Source organism: Pteropus medius, unplaced genomic scaffold (assembly GCF_902729225.1).
Source record: "Pteropus medius unplaced genomic scaffold, Ma_sr-lr_union100, whole genome shotgun sequence".
In the NCBI taxonomy this organism is placed as follows: domain Eukaryota; kingdom Metazoa; phylum Chordata; class Mammalia; order Chiroptera; family Pteropodidae; genus Pteropus; species Pteropus medius.
Genome location: NW_024354875.1, coordinates 43,071,277 through 43,090,715, shown reverse-complemented (window position 1 = coordinate 43,090,715; position 19,439 = coordinate 43,071,277). Strand labels below are relative to the sequence as shown.

The window sequence follows — 19,439 nt, the reverse complement described above, 5'->3', positions numbered from 1 at the left end:
AAAAACAATCGATATTTTTCAATTTCAAATAATAGATGTTATATTAACATCATAGCATAAACTATTTCAGTGTATTTGGGTTTTTTTATTTATTATGTAATGCTGTGAAGAAAATGGAAAGAAAAACCAATTTGTTTAGTTAACTAAGGTCAAAAAAGAAAGTGATCTTTAAACTTCATTATACAGTAAAAGCTTTTACTGCTGTTTAAATAATTGGATTCCTCCTTCTCCATATTGACAAATAATGTATAGGGCTTGAAACATTTTTCAGTCATACAATTTGAGGAATTCAGCCAACTATAATTACCACGTTTATTCGCAATTTTTCTTACCACCTTACGGTGTATCATTATTCTATCTTAAACCTTAAAGTACTTTTAAAACCTTTCATAAAATTTTATTTTATCTAAAATTCACTCCTGGCCCTAGCTTAAATCCTAAAGGCTTCAATATACAGATCAGTTCATATATTTGACAAATCCTTATCAAACTTCTAATGTGCCGGGCATTATTCCAGGTGCTGGTGATAAAGTAGTAAAAGTCCTTATGGACTCAGAGTTTACATTCTAGTGTGGGGCAAAGGGATTGGGGAGAGGAATGCTATTTTTCATACGTTTGTCCAAGAAGGCCTCTCTAATGATGTGACATTTGAGCAGAGACCTGGAGGTATTAACACCATTTGCTCTGTACTGACCAAACTGTTCTTATTACTTGTAGGTTTCAGGAAATGTGTTACAAAGCTTATCTAGCTATTCGGCAGCATGCCAATCTCTTCATAAATCTTTTCTCAATGATGCTTGGCTCTGGAATGCCAGAACTACAATCTTTTGATGATATTGCATACATTCGAAAGACCCTAGCTTTAGATAAAACTGAACAAGAAGCTTTGGAATATTTCATGAAACAAATGAATGATGCACATCATGGTGGCTGGACAACAAAAATGGATTGGATCTTCCACACAATTAAGCAGCATGCTTTGAACTGAAATGATAACTAAAAACTGAAAGCTCAATATTGGATTCTGTACTGCACTGTTAATAACTGTCAACAGGCAAAGACTGATTGCATAGGAATTGCACAATCCATGAACAGCATTAGAATTTATGGCAAGAACAGAAATAAAATACTATATAATTTAAATAATGCAAATGCAAACAGGGTTTGATAGCACTAAACTAGTTCATTTCAAAATTAAGCTTTAGAATAATGCGCAATTTCATGTTATGCCTTAAGTCCAAAAAAGGTAAACTTTGAAGATTGTTTGTATCTTTTTTTTAAAAACAAAACAAAACCAAAAAAACCCCAAAATATATGGAAATGATGGAGAAGGAAAAGAATGATGCTCTTCTTGTGTCTTGCAAATGTTCTATGTTTTGAAATGTGGACATACAAAGTCTATTATTGCATTAGGTCCAAGTAAACGAGTTTAATGTTAAATTACATTAAGATTGGAAATAATGAAAATCTCTTATTTTTTCATTGCTGTTCAACTTACAGTTTGAAGTGGGTTTTTTGACTCCTTGTTTAATGAAGAAAAATTCTTGGGGTGGAAGGGGCTCTTGAGATTTCAACAGAGACTTTTCTTTTTTAATAAATCAAACCTTTTGACGATTTGGGGTCTTACCTGCAAAGTTTTGGAAGCAGTCACAAATGAGACCTGTTCTAAGGTGGTGTTTTTGGGTTTTTTTCTGGACAGTATTTACAAGAATCTGATTCTGATTTCCCAGGGAAATTCTGGGCACCCGTAAAGTAAAATAATCATCATAGAGAAAGAATAAGCAGGAACAGTTCTTGCTCCAGAATTGTACAGTATTCACCATAGGTTGATTTTTTTTTTCTCCTTTTGCAATTGAATACATTTTTCATGCATGTTTTCCAGAAAATAGAAGTGAGTATTAATGTTATTAAAAAGATTATTTTTTTTATTAAAGGCTATTTATATTATAGAAACTATCATTAATATATATTCTTTATTTCATGATCTGTCCCATAGTCATGCATTGTTTTGCACCCCAAATTTTTTATTGTTCATATCAGCATGGTCAGCTTTTCTCTGGGTCTGTGGGTAAGGCTCAGGCACTATCCCATTTATATCAATACTAGTGAATAACTACTTAAAGAAAACAGATCAAAGTCATCCTCTTTCCTTTTATTTCTTTGTTTTTACATGGATCCCCATCTTCCATCTTTTTTCATAGTTCAGGATGCCTCAATCATATGAAATTAGTTACCAAAATTAATACAATTTAGAGTATCTTCTTGATTGCTTAAACTCTCTACTGAGGTATGCTCATGAATAATACTTAATAATATGAGGAAATAGAAACCATGAACTTTTTACCTTTTTAAGCTATTTAGCCAATATCTCAATAATAAATGTAAGACCTTAAACCATTTTAAGATCATGTTCCATTTCCAAGTGATCAGGGCTCGTTCTCCAACTTTATTAAATTGCATTTGAGCACATGATACATTCTTCAACATCTTAAAAAACATTAACCCAAGATGTAGGCGCTAATACTAGTCATCACTCCAGAATCTGATATTTTACTCAGTATTTGAAATGAGTGATTAATGCCCTAGGAAATAGCTTTAGCAAATGTCCAGGTGCCACACCAGAAAAAGTGCAATAATTTGCTGACAGTTTTCTAGATTAGGCATATTATTGGAATACAACTTTATAAAGAGTGCACAGTATATTCTCTAGTGAAACAGCATCACTTAAAAAATATTCACTTATAAAATCAATTACCTATAGTAAAAGTCTTGAATAGTGAACAAGGACTCTAATACAATTACTCTTAATATTTGGCTATTTTAGAACCCTTAAAGGGCATAATTATTGGAGATTTAGGTACTTCACTAAAGCATGTATATAATATTACCAACAAGAAAAATAAATTTGAAGATTAAAGGAACTTATTTCTCTAAACTGTCTTGGAATAGTTAAGAAGAATTTAAACTGTTTTAAGCAGGAAACTAATAGATTTCTTTTGCAGATATAGATTTCATAACTTATTAAAAGTTCATGTAACATTTTGTTCTTTTAGAGCTATTCAGTTATAACACATACTAACATCCCAGTCTTTTCCATATCAGGGATTGATTACAGGAAAACTCAGTGAAATGGTACAAATCTGAAACTTTGATGGTGGAAACTGAAGTTTTAACAGAGAATCGTGTTTTACCCAAGTGCCAAAAAAATTTTGAGCTTCCTTGCACAAAATTTATATAATTTTTGCATCTTCCACATCAGTCCAGATAGTCCCTTTTTCCTGGGACCTCTCCACCATTAAAACACAAGCCACATACTTTATTTCATCATTGACATTTATTTTCAAGAATTATTACAACCAAATTAATTCTGTTTGAAGAAGTGTAGACACATTTTATAATGAATATAGATAAAGTGGTCTAGGTAAAGGCAAACTAAATTTTTGAAAAATCTAAGCTGAGTTTAAGCAAAAGCATTACAAATAAGAATAAAAGGGCAGGTAGTTCTCAGAAGGCACAGAACCAAAAATTAAATTAAATGCTACATGGACGACTAGGATATGTTTCAAATCAGTGATAATATTGTTGCTTCCAGGTACTTTAGTATCAGAGATCAATTCTATTGGTCAGTTCCTATGGCCAACCATCTTTGTCATTGAATGTGGTATAAACTATCAGCTCTACAATTTCATCCGGTTACTTAAGCAATATTTCCTTCAGTGACTACTTTGGAGGAAAAAAAGCAGGTTTAAAGAAAGTAAAACCTAATTTCAAACACATTGTAGCAAGAAAAGATCAACTGTTTGAAAAACATGCTTTAACTTTTTGTCATAGTCTCAGCTATACAAAATTGTTTATTTTGAAGATTTTTAGACTGCTGTTAATTTGAAATATGTTAATCATATTGTGAAATTTGGTTTTTTAAAAAAGATGTTTCTAATTGGATTTTTTAAATAAGAATGGAATTTGGTCTCTATTTTATGATGAACCTAAGCTTTTTGTGGTTCTTAGTGTCCTGTGTAAATCTTAGTGTCAAAGTAATTAACTTTGAGGTTTTCCTTTCTACTTTGCTTTATATTACAAGCCCTTTAGGAAATGGGAATCTGGTGAATACAATGAATTGTAAAATATTTTAATGTGTAACTTTTTCAACTGTGAAACTATGACTATTGGTTTTTTGATGAAAACAGCTGCTGATAAAGTATTTTGTGTAAAGTGTAGTTCTTATTAATCAGGAAAATAATCAATGACTTGATTAGAATGTATATACTCTCTTGGATTCACTTTAAATGGATTGGTAATTTTCTCATAGGTAAAACACAGTCCATCTGTATTCTTTTTTCCATCAAAAATTGTGTGATTTGGCATATTAAGAAATTATAAGCCACCAGCTATTTTAAGGGCACCATGGAAATTTCACAGCATATAAACCTGAATTTATTTCTTAATGATTTTGTAAATTCATTTAATCCATATTCTGACCAATGGCCCATGCTTGCCAACTCTTTGAAGAAATTTAATTTTCAGCATTATTTTAAAGCCAGCAGGTTAACTTTTCTGAGTAAGTTCCTTTTGTTTGTACGTCTGCAGAAACAGCAGACCTGGGCTGGACCCACACACTCAGAATCCACCTTAAAAATTGATTTTGATGTCCAAGACATCACTAAAATATTTCAGTGTAAAGACCATATGTGGTATTAATGGATTGTGGTGCTTCTACTATTTAAAAACAACTTTCATACTTCAGATGTTTTTGAGAAGGGGGGAATGTGGAGAGAAGGGGAGAACAGGGAGGAGTTGTTTGAATGAGTTACATTCTTCATATCCATCTTGCTCAGATGAGGCACTAGAAAAGTCTGAAAGTTGTGAGAGTATTTTGTGCATACCATGAGGGAATTAACTCTCCATCAAGGATGGGATTGTGAAAGCTGAACTATAAAATTCAGCATTGACAGGATACTCATAATAATTCTTGGTGACAGAATAATACAGCTGGGCTGTTTTTTAAAATAGAAACATGAACCATTTTTATTTTTTAATTGTTACATTAAAATTGTAAATATATCTTATATGCCATAGCCTGGGAAGCCTTTTTTTTTTTCTCTTAAAAATTATGTTCACTTTCTGAAAAGATTATAGGGATAACTATGCTCTAGATAAAATTGGATTGGTAACTCTACCTCAGAAGGTTAATAAAGAAAAAAATAGATGAGTCACAATTCAATACTCAGGCTCTGGTATTACAGAAATTTGCAGAGCACTGTATTTTGGATTTATAAAGTCAAAGTTGGCATGCCTTGTTTTTAATGGCTTTGGAGACATGAAGAAAAAAATTTGATTAAAAATTTAGTCATTGCTCCAGCCATTTGGAAAAGGCTATAGTGCTAGGAGGTTCATGGTACTAGGTTCTTGAATTCAACATTTGAAATTAGTGGTGTTCTCTTTTCTCGATTATTAGTGAAATTAGCGTGTGTGTGTGTGTGTGTATATGCACACATTTCTATTTGTATACACACTGCTTGCTAGCTCTAGTCAAGAGGCATCTTTTATAAAAGGTGTAAACATCGAGGTTCTAAAATTCAGAAGTTTAGAATTTATTAGGAGTTTCCCAAGTTGGGATGTTAGTTTTTAAATAAGCTTATTTCATTCAAGTATTCCACTTGATTAAGTTTTGCACTTGCTTTTTATCAGTGCAGCACCATTCCTTTTGCTTAGATGTGTTAATATTTTAGATATGCTAATATTACAGCCATGTTAGTTAGTATAAAGTGACAGTTATGAGCCATAGGAAATTTTCTGACTTTTTACACAACTACATATAAGAGTTTTAGCAGGGAGGAAAAAAAAGTAAAATCAATCCATTGTACATTTAGCGTAGTTGGGTAACTGAATTTCACTACCAACTGTAGACTCCATTTCTCATGTTGGTAAGTATGGAAAGGGGTTGTTTTAATGCGTTTTTGTAAGCTATTTAAGTCCTGAGTCTATCTGAAACTATTTAATCAGTCACTACAATAATTTTGTGGTTATGCTAAAAGCCGTGTACATTTTTACATGATTCTTATTTTTGTTAATTCTTCTAGGTTAGCCAGAAGGCAGAAAAACAACTTTGGTATTTTTTCACAATATCTTTAATAAGACAACTCCTTAATTCTAATGTGAATTTCCAAATATGGTCATTATCTATTGAGTTCATAAGAAAAATCCCCTTATCAGGTTTAATTTATGTTCCTAAGAGTAGTTGGAGAGCTGGGCCTTCATCTGATTTCGAAGTGTTTTTGGCTCTGGAACCTAAGCTTCAGTTGTTTCAGTGTGATTCAGTCTTCGGACTTAATAGGGTTGAATAAGATCTAAAACAATATACCCTTTGGGAACATTATACTTTAATATCTTGGGGTATGTGGCACTACCAAAAGACTACTAACACATCAAATGTTGACCTTGGAAGCTTCGAAAAGAGCTCCCACCACTCTTTTTAGCACCCCAAATAGCAAATCTATCTCTCTATATTTTGTTATTCAATGAATTGAAATCCTGTGGTATTCTGCATTAGTTAGGGAAAAAAATGTTTTTAAATGTTCTTTTAACGATGGCCCAAAAAGTATCTGACACAGCAAGATGCATGTGTTATTGTACTGAAAATATAGAATAATACAGTGTCACTAAATTTAAGACCTCTTCCCAGTCTTGCTATTCCTAGCAAGAAGTTTGGCCTGTGACTGCACTTACTGTTTGTGCTCATCAGAAACTGTCAATGTTTGCTTTCCTTTAACTTTGCAGTCTGTAACATCATGCTGTTTATTAAAAAAAAAAAAAAATTACTTTGACTTGTGTCCAAACAATCCTTAGTGTACTGTATGTTTTAAAAACTGTGATAATTATATTTTGCTATTTCTTTTGAGGACTTAAAAGCAAACCAGTGTTGCTAATAATCAAATTAGCTGAATTCGAGTTCTTATCAATGATGACAGAATAATTGAATGAAAACCTGAAACTATTATATCTTAAAGCTAATTTTTCTGCCCCAGTAAAATGATGAATATTATAGAAATACCTCTTTAAATATTAACTCCCTTTAAGCATAATTATATGCTTGTATTTCAAGCAGAAATATATGTATACACATACATGTATGAATGCGTTTGTATATACAAGTAGACTTTTTTCCAAGTCAGCTGAAGACCAGACCTAAAAGAAGAGTTAGGTTAGAAGCAAACTGTTTTTGCTTTCAGTTGTTGTAAGCCTTGCAAAAAGTAAGTTTGGGCTTTTCTTGGACCCATAATGCATGTGGGCATTGATACTTAGAACTGCTAAGCAATTAAGAGCAAATAATTGCTTAAATTTTCTTTATTTGTCAGGTGCTTTGAATGACTTTGAATTAACATTGTTCTAAATTGACTTTGTTCTCTAAGCATAAAGTCTGTCTTTCCTGAGATGAACCAAGTAGCCACTCTATGAATGGAAAACTGTAGTAACTGAAACTTTAGTTTTCACGCTTTCACACATTCTGGGTTTCAAATTAGTGGTTTTGAATTTGTTAGGAGAAAAATCCCAAGAACTGCATATTATTAGATGGATTTAAAATTTATTGTACCCTTTAATCAACATCTTCTCATCTCCCCCACTTCCCTACCCCTGATGACCACCATTCTACTCTCTTTCTATATATTCGAATTTTTTGATTCCACATATATGTGAAATGTGGGGGTTTTTTTCCTTTCTGTGCCTTATTTTATGTAGCATATTGCCCTATAGGTTCATCTATATTGTTTCAAATAGTAGGATCTCCTTTTTAAAGGCTGAATAATACTCCATTTTATATATATGTGTATATGTATGTATACACACATTATATGTCTATAATCATAATTTCTTTATTCATCTGTCAATGGACACAAGTTTTTTCCAGATCTTGGCTACTGTGAATCTTGCTGTAGTGAACATGGGAGTGCAGCTATCTCTTAGAGGTACTGATTTCATTTTCTTTGTGTACATACCCAGAAGAGGGATAAGGCTGACCGGATATTAAAACAGCAAAAGATTTTTTTTTTCTACTAACATTTTAAAACACATCTATTATGTGCCAGAAATTAAGCTAGGTGTTTCACCTACTCTATTCCCTAAAATAACCCCATGAAAGAAGAGATTATCACCATTTTATAGATGAAGAGAGAGGCTCAAACAAGTCGGTCGAATTGCCCAAGGATACATATCTAAAAAGCTGTAATTATGGCCTTCGAGCTCAAATGAATCCTCATCTGAGACACATATTCTCTTCACTATTTCGCACTAGGACAAGAAGAAAACTCCAAAATTGTTCATTACTGGTCAAATCAATGTTGCTCTATTTAATTATTCAATTTATTTACTAATTTGTGGCTTAAAATTAATTTCTAAAAAGCATTAAATTGGCTTAGAATCAAAGTTTCTGGTTTGATTACATCTACATATAAAAATTGCTTCAAAGAATGTCTCATTCTATGGTCCATGATGTAACATTTTTGGGTGGGAGGGTGAAATTTTAAAAATACTTTGAATCACATTAGTTTTCAAACAAACTTTTCAACTCATTCAGCTTAATCTGGACAGCACTTATTGGAGAGTCTTGTGACATTCATTATTTAATAACCTGGTCGATTCATCAATTAAAATATGGACAGGTGTTGAGTATCCAGATTATCTGAGATGAATCTTAAGTTGCATCCAGGATGGCTTCTCCTTACTTAACACATTTCTAGCCATCTCTTCCACTCTCATCAGCATGTGCATGCACAAAGAATAAAATGAGCTTACGGAAAGCATAATTAACGCGAAAAAATGTTGCTGAAAGAAATACTACATGGTACATGGCAAAGTTAAGTATAGATAACTCTAAACTTAGTGAATTTTCTAGGCAGCGGCTTTCTTCCTTTATCATGAATGGTGAAGTAAAATGGTAGGTCCACATTTTCTGAAATTACTGTCTTCCTCTAGAGAATGAACTGTTCTTCAAGAATTTTTTTGAGAAATGTTTTAATGTGAACTATATTGCATAGAACTAGGTTGATTGTTCACTGCTCAGTAGGTTCGATACCCTTATCGATTATTTCCACATTGACAAATTTTATCTAGAGCTGAAATTAGGTAAAAGATAACTACCTAGAGCTCATTTTGCCATGTGGGAACAAAAAGTGCTTCCTTGGCTCATGTGGAAAGAGAGTTGGAGTAGAAAAGATGGTGAATCTGTATGTATTAACAGAATTAGTGGAATATGTATATGAGACTTTTTAATTTTTTTTCTTTCCCATATCATACCTAAATTTGCCTTTTGGTTAGCCTGCAAGCAGTTGTAATTAGGTCCTCAAGTGCAGAAATTGCAGGTATCTAAAAGCTAGGGCATTAATTTGGCCACCATCTTAAGGTTTCTCTGCTCCTTCCTTTGCTCCTCCCCACACTCCACACTTTGAATTGATGCTGTTTCATATAAGGTACTTTGCCACCTATCCCACCTCTGGGTGCAGTGCTATATTTTTCACATAATAGGGACAGGTACTGTGTTAATCTCACCATGCCAACAATCAGGGCACCACCTAGCAGCGTCAGCGAAGGCCAAAATAAACAGTGGAAGATAACCATTTGGTCATACTTTTTTATGAGAATGACATCTTCAGATTGGCCATCTGGATTGTAGAAGCATGAAAAGGGGGTCCCATTTTTGTGGTCGAAGAATTCCTTTATGTCCAGAGCACTGTCCAGCAAATTATTCCTATTTCCATGGCACTTAGGTGTGTAAAAGCACTAGGAATATGGAAGAGAAAGAAAGATAAGGGTACTCTTCCCCAACACCAAGCACTTAACCAACAGTTTTAATTTTGAAATAGCTTCAACCTGAAGCTATTAGTGGGGAGTTTCAGTCTCAGAAGGTGATGAAATCTACTAATAGTTCATGAGGAAGAGTTGGCAGGAGGGCCAGAGTGAAATGGCCCTGACCAGGCACTAAGCAGGAATGTAGGAAAGTATTCTTAGAGCAAAGACATTGCAGAAGAGGCAGTGACCAACTTCATAAGGACCACACTCCTTCCCACATGCAGGTCCTGGGTCTGTTCCTGGACAGTAATTCAGTTAATCCATTTGTCCAGTCAACAAATATGTATTGAGCTCTCTGTGTGCTTTCAACACCTATTAATCCCTCTATCGTCTTCGTCCTGATTTCCTGTAGTTAAATCTTTCCCTAAAGGATTAGCATATTGAGGCTTTCTCCCTGGGCCCATAAAGAAGGGCACTACCTGACTCCGCTTCCTGGGAGGCAGAACCAGTGGATAAATAGGGAGCTCTGTCAGCTGGTGTTTTTTTTTCAAAAAAGCTTATTCAAAAAAGCTTGAGCTTTACTACCATATCCTCTAGGCAATCAAGGTACCATACCAAGGGCCTACGAAAATGTTTGCAACCTTAAAAATTATTGCATCCAAAAGAGAAAACAGAAATCATCAGATTAAAATTGGTGCTTAAGTAAAGACAACAAAGGGTAACTTGTCAACTAATCTACTGCAATTCAACTTTGATAGTTAGGTATAAAGTAAAGTATACACTTTGACATATGAACCAGTTGAGTAACATATTAAAATCAAAATTATAATAATCCTTTAAATTCCTTTGATAAGAAAAATTACTTATTTGATTTAAGGTGGACTGTGAATACCTTTTAACATTTTTGATATGATGAGGAGTGAGACAGACCTCCAAAAGTAAGACTCCCCACAGAGGACTCTATTCATTGGCTCAGCCTGTAAATTCCAGGTACTAATTTGTGAAAATGGAAAAATTTTTCCCCTTTCTATTTGCCCCATTTTTCTCCAGGAATGCTTTTAGCTCCATTTATTCTAATTTGACCACTATCAAAACATTAACTAGAAGGAAACAGATTTATCCCTAGAGATGGCCCTGGATACTGCACCGTGCTAGGGACAGTCTGGCATGGAAGGGGTGCTGTAAGTAGAACTTTTTAATTACATGAACTTCACATTACCTTGGAATCTATCTGGACAGCCTCTTCATTATAATGCAGGAGAGCTTTCTGACCTGAGTGGGTGAGGTTCACAAACACCTGAAGACATGGGTACTTGCCCTGACCTTGGCAGTCCGTGCCACAGGTGAAAGCACAGTCCATCCAGTCATCCATGATATGTGTGTGGACGATAGTGCAGTTCGATTCTTCTCTCTGAGTGCTTCAATTTCAAAAAATAAATGATCTTCAGCATCTAGAAAATTTAGTTTCATATTTCTAATGTGATAACCTGAGGCATTTGTCTATTTTGAGGTAATGCAGGACCATTAAGGAAGACACACAATGATTAGGGAGAATGGAAGACATTGAGACAGGGAAGAAATAGGAGCAAATTGCCAAATTCCATCTCAATTATGACCCTTCTGGCATATTTCTCACTGCACCAACCCATAGATCAATGGTTTTCAAACTTCAGAATTACCGAGTGAGTTTGTTAGAATGAAAAGTTTGTTAAAATGTGGATTCTATGCTTCACTCCCAGAAATTCAATTTCAGATGATCTGAATTGAGGCCCAGGAATCTATTTAACAATATTTAAGATGCAGGTCTTTGGAGAACCATATGCTGAGCAATATTACCCTAAATACTGTAACCATAAGATTCACACACACTCAGAAATCTTATCATCTCTCAGGCCTCATCATCTCAAATGTACCCACTGGCTCGTCCTGATGGAAACGTGCCTTTTGGAAGGAGACCAACCACAGGGCTCTTAGTCAGCGCAGCCTCCAAAAGTTCTGGTAACAAGTTCCAACTCCATTTACCCACTCCACTTCCAAAGAAGCAAATGCAAATCATATGAGCAATCTCTCATTTAAAAACTTACCATGTTTTTGCTGTCAGTAATTCCTTGAGGTCAGGACCTATATCTTATTCACCCTTATGGTCCTCAAAGCTTAAAGCACAATGCCTCTCACATAGTAAAGGCTCAGTAAGTGCTGTGCTCAACTGAATTTCTGTTGGAAAGTATTCCTTGAGAATTTGCATATATACGACCTACACAGGATGTCATAAGTGCAATGAGAAGTGACAGACAAAATTCCTGCCCATGAAGACTTTGTGGTGGTGTTGAAGAGAAAGGATATATGTGTATGAAATAATTAGAGAACAAGTCTAAGATAAAGAAAATGAGGGTGAGCGTAAATGCTTTGATTGAATGTACAGGACCAGCTCCTCACGGTCCCCCCACACTCACAAGCTCCTCATGTATCCCCACACTCACATCTAAGTGGGTCCCTGTGTTTATTTCCTGGTGCCTTAATCACAAAGAGTTAGAGTAGTAAATCCTAAAGTCAGAACATTTGAAAAGCATTGTTTAGCTAGGTTCATACCGCACTCCCATTACAATCTTTAATCACGCATTATCATTTTGCTTTATTAATATAACAAACCTGAGACACAGTGCAGCTTAACATGATCTTAAGGCCCAGGACATAAAAAATCGCTGGACATGGCTTCAGAAGAATAAAACGTCGGTCAAGTGAAAGAATAAAAATGGAAAATAAAGTTTTTTCACAGGTTTAGTACTGGCCTACTTTTTCATAAAATTAATTTCTATACTTATTTAGTCTAGGCATCTTAAAATAATACTTAGAGTTGTCTGCTTATCTGTGTTCGAACTTAAGCTCTCTAAATCCTAACCAAGTGCTGAACACACTATGATTTGAATCTTTCTTGAAGATTTCTAGAAGCTCCAATAGAGAGAGCGGGACATTCTTTCCTCTGCACAAGGGCCAGGCCAGAGCGTTTCAGGTGGGACTAGGGATAAATTTAGGGCTGAAAAAAAAATGAACATGTTCTTTCAACAGTATTGTGTGTCTATTTATCTACAAATAGACAAAATCAATCATTTGATTGAGAAATGAGTGTTTAAAGGAGTGGGAATAGGTATGAGCTTCCTAAGCCTCTTCCTAACTATCATCTTATGGAGACAAACTGCTTTCTGGTGGCACAAGATCACAAGGTGAGAGAGATGAGAATTCATCACTCTTAAGCATTCACTTAATTACTTTAAGCAAACAATTTCCAGAAATCCAGAAAAGTAAAATTTAAATATAAGCAACAATTTGGTGCCAATTTGCAGAAGATATCCTCAAACCATCTCCCAAGTATATCAAATTTTTTAAAAATAATCTGACCTGCACACAAACATACACGCACGCACATAGAGTTATTAAATTCATGTAATGCAGAGATAGGCGATGATGATGATGATTATGATGATGATAGCAATGATTGATAGATAGATAGATAGATAGATAGATAGATAGATAGATAGATAGATAGATAGACAGATAGATATAGATAGATAGATAGATGATAAATGGATGGATGGATGGATGGATGGATGGATGGATGGATGGATGGATGGATGGATAGATAGATAGATTATAAAATGGAGTAACAGGAAAAAAAAAGTAGAAAGCTAGAATAAAGTCAAGAGTGAGGTACAAACATGTAACCCTCAGATCCTAAGATTCCTTTTAGTTATAAGAACTGGGCTACAAATTTGGCTCTCAGCTTCCTGACAGCCAAAACAATAAAGGAAACACAACCAGATATAAGTTTCCTAGTGTCCATTGAATAAAAATAAGCTGATCGATCAGGGACAAAACAGATTTTCCTGGTGCTAATACCAGAGAGAAAATTCCCTGGGATCTTTCTAAGAGTGGCACTGTGTGCTGTAGTAGCTGGTGACCTCCACATTATTGCCCTAATAATGTTAACACAGGAATAGCGGGAGATGAATCTGATAACAGAAACAGGCAACTCACTCCTTTTTCTATGATCCCTTTTCCTCACTGAACTCCTAGGCCTCCCTCTTCCCTTATTGTTGGGTCTTCTATTGCTCTTTGGCTAGAGCAATAGAAGGGGGAAATGTGTCCTTTGCTTTCTCAGTACTGCTCTCTCCACAAAGTACCTCATGTGGTGTGAGCCATCCTCCAAAATTAAACAGCTCCTCTTCTGCCCTAATCAATACTCCTATCCCTCTCATCACAGTAAACTTCATTTATGTATTAGATGGCAAGTTGTCTTAGGTCAGAATGACAGGCAGATTCTTTACTAGCTAGGTGACCTTGGGCAAGTTGCTTGGTCTTTCTTAGACTCAGCTTTCTCATTTATAAAATAAAAATTTAAATAATGCTTCCATCATGGGTTTGCTGTAGGTTTAAATAGGATAAAACATAGTATATATATTTGTCATATATTATACATTTAATAAATGGTAACTATGATTACAAGTATCTAATAAGGAAACTAATTAAAAGAAAAGGAAGGAAATTAATATTTATTTTAAAACTACTATGTTCCAGTAAACATTGTCAAACTCAAATATCTCAGATGCAGAAACTTTTATTGTGCTCATGTCAAAGGCTTAAACTAACCCTTCCCTGAGGTACCTGCATGTTTAAAAAAAAGATTTACTATCTCCATGAATATATAATTTGTGGATTAGTTGTTGAAAGTATTTCTGAGATTGGAGGAGGGCAGAGGCAAGGAAACATCTTCCACATCCTTACCACCTCTTCCTCCGCAGCTGGCTGCCTTTCAGCCCTGAGAGAGGAATAGGCGATACTATCTTCCGTGTCCTGGACAGCAGTCAGTAGGGCAGCAGAAACCAAAGCCCTTGTGCCTGCATCTGACCTGAATTGGAAATTCTGGGTCTATCTTTCTCTGTTTCTTACCTGAGCAGGAAAGGCTTTAGGATGGTTATTCCAAACAAGAAGAACATTAGAACTGAGAAGCCCATCATTGCAAACCCTAACAGTATGGCTCGGTCCTCTCCAGCGCTGGATGGCAGCTTCTTGCACACATCTAGTGGATCTCCACCATTGTGGTATATATTTCTCTTCTTCCCTGAGGTAGAGAAGGCTGTCCTTTGGGGGAAGTGGAAAAGAGATATTTCAATAAGCTCATAAAGAAGAGGTAACATTTACCAACTCAAGGGGGTTGGAGGGATGATCCCATTTGCTGCCCACTTAAGGGTCGTGAGGAAGTTCAATGCAGTACAGTGAGATCCATGTCTGCAGCTTGGTCAAAAGTTCATCTAAACACGCTAAAATGATGTGTTATATATATATATATATTTTTAATGTAGCAAACAAGACTAAGGAATGTTGCCTGGTGTAAGTTTTTAAAAACCTGTTTAATCAATGGCTAGAAAAGAATTATCTATGAAAGTAGCTTTCATTTGTTTGATGTAAATAAGTGCCTTGAACTTGCTAATCTTTCAGAAATATTGCACATTCTGCATGAAAATATTTTTTACATTCTTTTATGATTTTCGTATGGCAAGAATGACTCAAAAAATTCACTTTCGGAATTAACAGCATCATGAAATAGGCTTTAATTTGTTCTTTCATATCCAGCTGTTGGAAGGGCAGCATATCTACCGTAAGGCTTTCTGACCCATGGCCCAGTCCACTCAGAATAAGGAAGGCTTCACTGCTGTCTTCTCTCCCTTCATCTCATTGTCTGAGATTTTTCAAAGGGAAGATAGACATTGATTTCTCCTTAACAAGTTCAAGTTTGCATGCTAAAATTTCTAGAGTATCCACTAAAAGAATACAAGTAGGTGATGTAACTTCTAAACTAGTAGAGGAAGAAAGAATAGAAGGGGGGAAAATCAATCAAAAAAAAAAGTGAGAAAGAAAAGAAAAAAACACTCATGAAAAAGACAGGACAAATTGAAAGCATACATAAAAAATGATAAACTAAATCCAAGTACATCGGTAATTACAATAAATCTAAATGAATTCAATGATCCCATTAAAAGACAAAGACTGCCAAACTGGATTTAAACATATATGTTTTTACAAAAGATACAGCTAAAACACGCAGATATAGAAAGGTTGAAATTTATCAGGCAAAGTCTAATGAAAAGCAAGCTGATATGAACCTTAAAGTTAAAAAGCTTTATTAAAAGTAAAGAAAGTGATAACATTGATTAAAGGTTTAAATCGACTCAGAAGATCTAACAATATTAATTTATATGTACCTAGTAGCATTGCCTCATTGACAAAACTACAGGGAAAATTAGACAAGAATCCACTATCAGATTTTGAGATATTTTTACATACTCCCTCAGTAATTGATAGCTCAACTAGACAAATCAATAAGGAAATAGATTTGAGCAAAGCAATTAACATGGTATATCTCAGTGATGATACAGAATACTGATCCCTACAGAATATATGTTCTCAAACATATATGGAATATTTATGAGACCTAACCACAAACTAAGCCATAAAGAAATCCTCAACAAATGTCAAAGAATTTGTGATAGTAATAAACTATTCATTTTATGAAACTTGAAAAATATGGAAAATCTACAGAAAAGAACAAAAATAACCCACAATTCTACTACTTATACGTAATGACTGTTCATTTACTGAGTTATTCCCCTCTTCTATACTGCTTCAAATGAATGAAATCACATTGGATATATTTTTTTTTAATCTTGCCTTTTTCACTTAACATAATAACCACTTTCCCATGTCAGCAGCAATTCTTTGTAACCCTTCTATTGGCCACGTAATAATACTTCATTAATTGGATATGGCACAATTTCCTTAACCATTTCCTTATTGTTGAATATTAGGTTGTTTCCATTTTTCTGAGACCATAAACAGCCCTGTAATTAACTTCGTGGTATTTACAAGCACCTTTCATCCAAGAACCTCAAAGCACTTAGGAATGATCTAATTTTGCTCTCTAGCCAAAGATGAGTAATCAGCATTTTTCTTCCTTTTTGCCAACAATACATCTTTATTTCCAACAATGTGTTACCTGGAGATGTTTAACCATAGTCAAAGCAGTACCCACTCTCTCCTGTTGTCTCCCCTGCAGACAGAACTGACTTTTCCACCAGCTCTGCCTACTACACATTGCTACAGGTGCCTTCTGGCTTAGCCTGAGGCAAACTCAGTTTCAAAGAGCTTGAACACGCTCATCTGGTGTGATCCTGGCAGAAGCTAGCAGCTTCTCTCTCCAACACTATAACTTGTGCAAAAAGTGTTCCTTAGAAAGATTCTGTGGTTCATCAAACCTTGTTAATTCATTTGACACTCATTTCACACGCGTATGTAACTTCTAAGCATTGGGTATGTTAAATTAATATTTCCCTTAAATTTAATTGTGCGGCAGAGTATATTTGGGTAATTAACTTTACCCTTCTATTTTTCCCCATCTTTAATTCCCCCCACCCCACTTCCACCCCTGACCTATATATGTTGCCGTTTGCCCTTAAGAACTGGATCTCTGAAGGTGGGGCGTCTCCTTCCACACACACTCATGGCAGGGTCTGGCCTGGCACTCCCGGCACACTCGGGGGGCTTGGAGCACCCGGCGTACGGTCTGTGGCTCCACCTGGGGTGCGAACCCAGGACCTTCTGCATGTAAAACAGGCATGCTAACCACTACACTATGGAACCACTCCCTACCCTTCTATTTTTAATTACAAAATTACTTAACAATTTCTTTTGAAACAGCAAATGAGGTTAAATAAAGTCAAAGTGGCTCATTGAGGTTGGTAAAGGGAGAGATCAATAATCCAATTGTGCATTTCAGAAATGAAAATACTGTATTGCTTGGGGAGTACATGACTGCTCTACCTTAATTATGTTAAGGATGGGGACATTAAAACTTGTTCAATTGCAAGTTTGTCATTTGATCTTCTGCCTTGCAGTGATTCACTTTGTCTTTTCACAAAAGCATTAGTTCATTTCTAGGAGAGAAGTGTTTTTGCCCCTCTCTTGATATTTCCTCTTTAGTCTGTCTGTTCCTTCCTCCTCGAACTCTCACATTCATCCAAATACCTATACCTCACTCTCCTGGGGGTGGGTAATGTGATAACCATTGTGATCCTTACTGTTTCCACTTTTTCCAGCTCCCAACTCCACTTATACCACTAAAAAATCACCTCGGCTTCCAGATAGAGTGAGTGAACTTGGCTGTGAAACGTACCCCTCCCAGAAGTAAGCTGGCAATCTTTTAATATGCCATTCTGCAGACACCTTCAGACATTGCTCTTCTCTCAACTTCAGCACCCACTTCTTCTACTCCACTGCCCCAAACCTGGGGACTGGAGAGGGAGTGCAGCTTCACTTAAGGCTCTGCTTTGCATTTCCCCTGGGGAGAAAAGAGGTCCTCAAGATAACTTAATAATCTCACTTCCCTCCTTAAGGTTATTAACCCTTAAAGTGGTTAATAACAATGGCTAAACAATATAGATACTTTGGTATAGAGAGCAGCCACTTGTTCAGCGAGATGCCCACTATAGGCTGAGAGATTCTGGTGGTGACTTACCTCCCCTGGCGCCGCCGGCCGCCCTGGAGTGTGATTTGAACAGGGATGGTGAAGGGCTGCATGAGACCAGGGGACTGAGTATAATGGACTCTTTTCACCTAAGTCATAGCCTCTGAGGTGAGACAAGGGTGACGCTTAAGCCTCAACGTAAGTGAGGTCCCTAAGGGAACCACCAGCACAGCAGCCATCAGAAGCACCCATGCCTCAGAGCTACCACCTGGTGGTGTGCTGCGCTGGCTTTCCAAGTGGGAAGTCAAGGCAGGCCAACCTGGTGGCTCTGCAGATTCCAAATAAGGCAGAGCAGTCAGTCAGTCCAAGATGCTCAAGAAGACCCTGAGTGGTTTTCTGCAGCCAGACCTTCTCCCCATGGTCGCCCAGTGCCTGCTGCCGCTTTTGTCACGTGTTCCACTTCAGCAGCCAGGAGCATTGCCATAGAGACCTAATCGCTTGTGGAAAGTTCTGAGGCCCTAGGGACTCTATATAATTGGTGAAGGACATACTCAGTTCAAGGTTTATAAAAAGAGGAAATGTTTAGCCCTGGCTGGCCATGTTTCCGTTTTCATAAATTATCTGCAAGCTTAGAGAATGTATTTTTCTGGTTAATTACATGTTCTGATTAAGAGAATGTTTCTATACCATATGTGATTTCCCAAATTTTCATGACCCAAAGGATTATAAAATAACTCACCATTAAAGATTAAAAACCATCAAGTATTTTGCCTTTCTTTGATTACCCCAAAGCATTTGGAGATCTTTTAATACACCCCAAATTATAAACACCAATAACCATTACATTGTAGCTTAGTGAAATATGGATGATAGAATGCTAGCTAGACTACTTTTGCTGTAGTAAAGGTAATATTTTTAGTAAAGGTAATATTATCTTAATATTTTCTAAAATGTTGGTGCAAGAATATAAGCAAAATTTCATCTATAAACATCCATGTATATATAGCCATATTAACTGCTACTTGCAGCTATTTTAATATTGTTTAATGAAAATATATAATTTACATACTTCTAATTTGTTTTATTTTTCTGTTAGGATTATGGACTAGGTTTTTCTTTAAAACTATTTATTCTTAATGAA

General features: G+C 35.6%; 2 protein-coding genes across 3 annotated transcripts in view; one reads left to right on the top strand and one right to left on the bottom strand.

The window, feature by feature from the left end:
- Positions 1 to 4,201, top strand: part of PIK3CA (phosphatidylinositol-4,5-bisphosphate 3-kinase catalytic subunit alpha) — a 72,667-nt gene extending 68,466 nt beyond the window's left edge. The window contains 1 exon segment of the mRNA XM_039855579.1: positions 718 to 4,201. Within this exon segment, the coding sequence (XP_039711513.1) occupies positions 718 to 988 (271 nt within the window). The 3' untranslated portion in view covers positions 989 to 4,201.
- Positions 3,316 to 19,216, bottom strand: KCNMB3 (potassium calcium-activated channel subfamily M regulatory beta subunit 3). 2 transcript variants are annotated; one of them, XM_039855583.1, is made up of 4 exons: positions 18,350 to 19,216; positions 14,728 to 14,919; positions 11,003 to 11,201; positions 3,316 to 6,791 (listed from the first exon to the last, which is right to left on the bottom strand). In XM_039855583.1, the coding sequence occupies exons 1-4, from the start codon at positions 18,409 to 18,411 to the stop codon at positions 6,723 to 6,725; spliced, it is 522 nt and encodes a 173-aa protein (XP_039711517.1). In that variant the 5' UTR covers positions 18,412 to 19,216; the 3' UTR covers positions 3,316 to 6,722. The 2 variants fall into 2 exon arrangements, with proteins under 2 accessions (XP_039711517.1, XP_039711516.1); XM_039855582.1 differs by lacking the exon at positions 3,316 to 6,791 and adding an exon at positions 8,009 to 9,774 and having other exon boundaries at positions 18,350 to 19,215.
- Between the last annotated feature and the right edge of the window lie 223 nt (positions 19,217 to 19,439).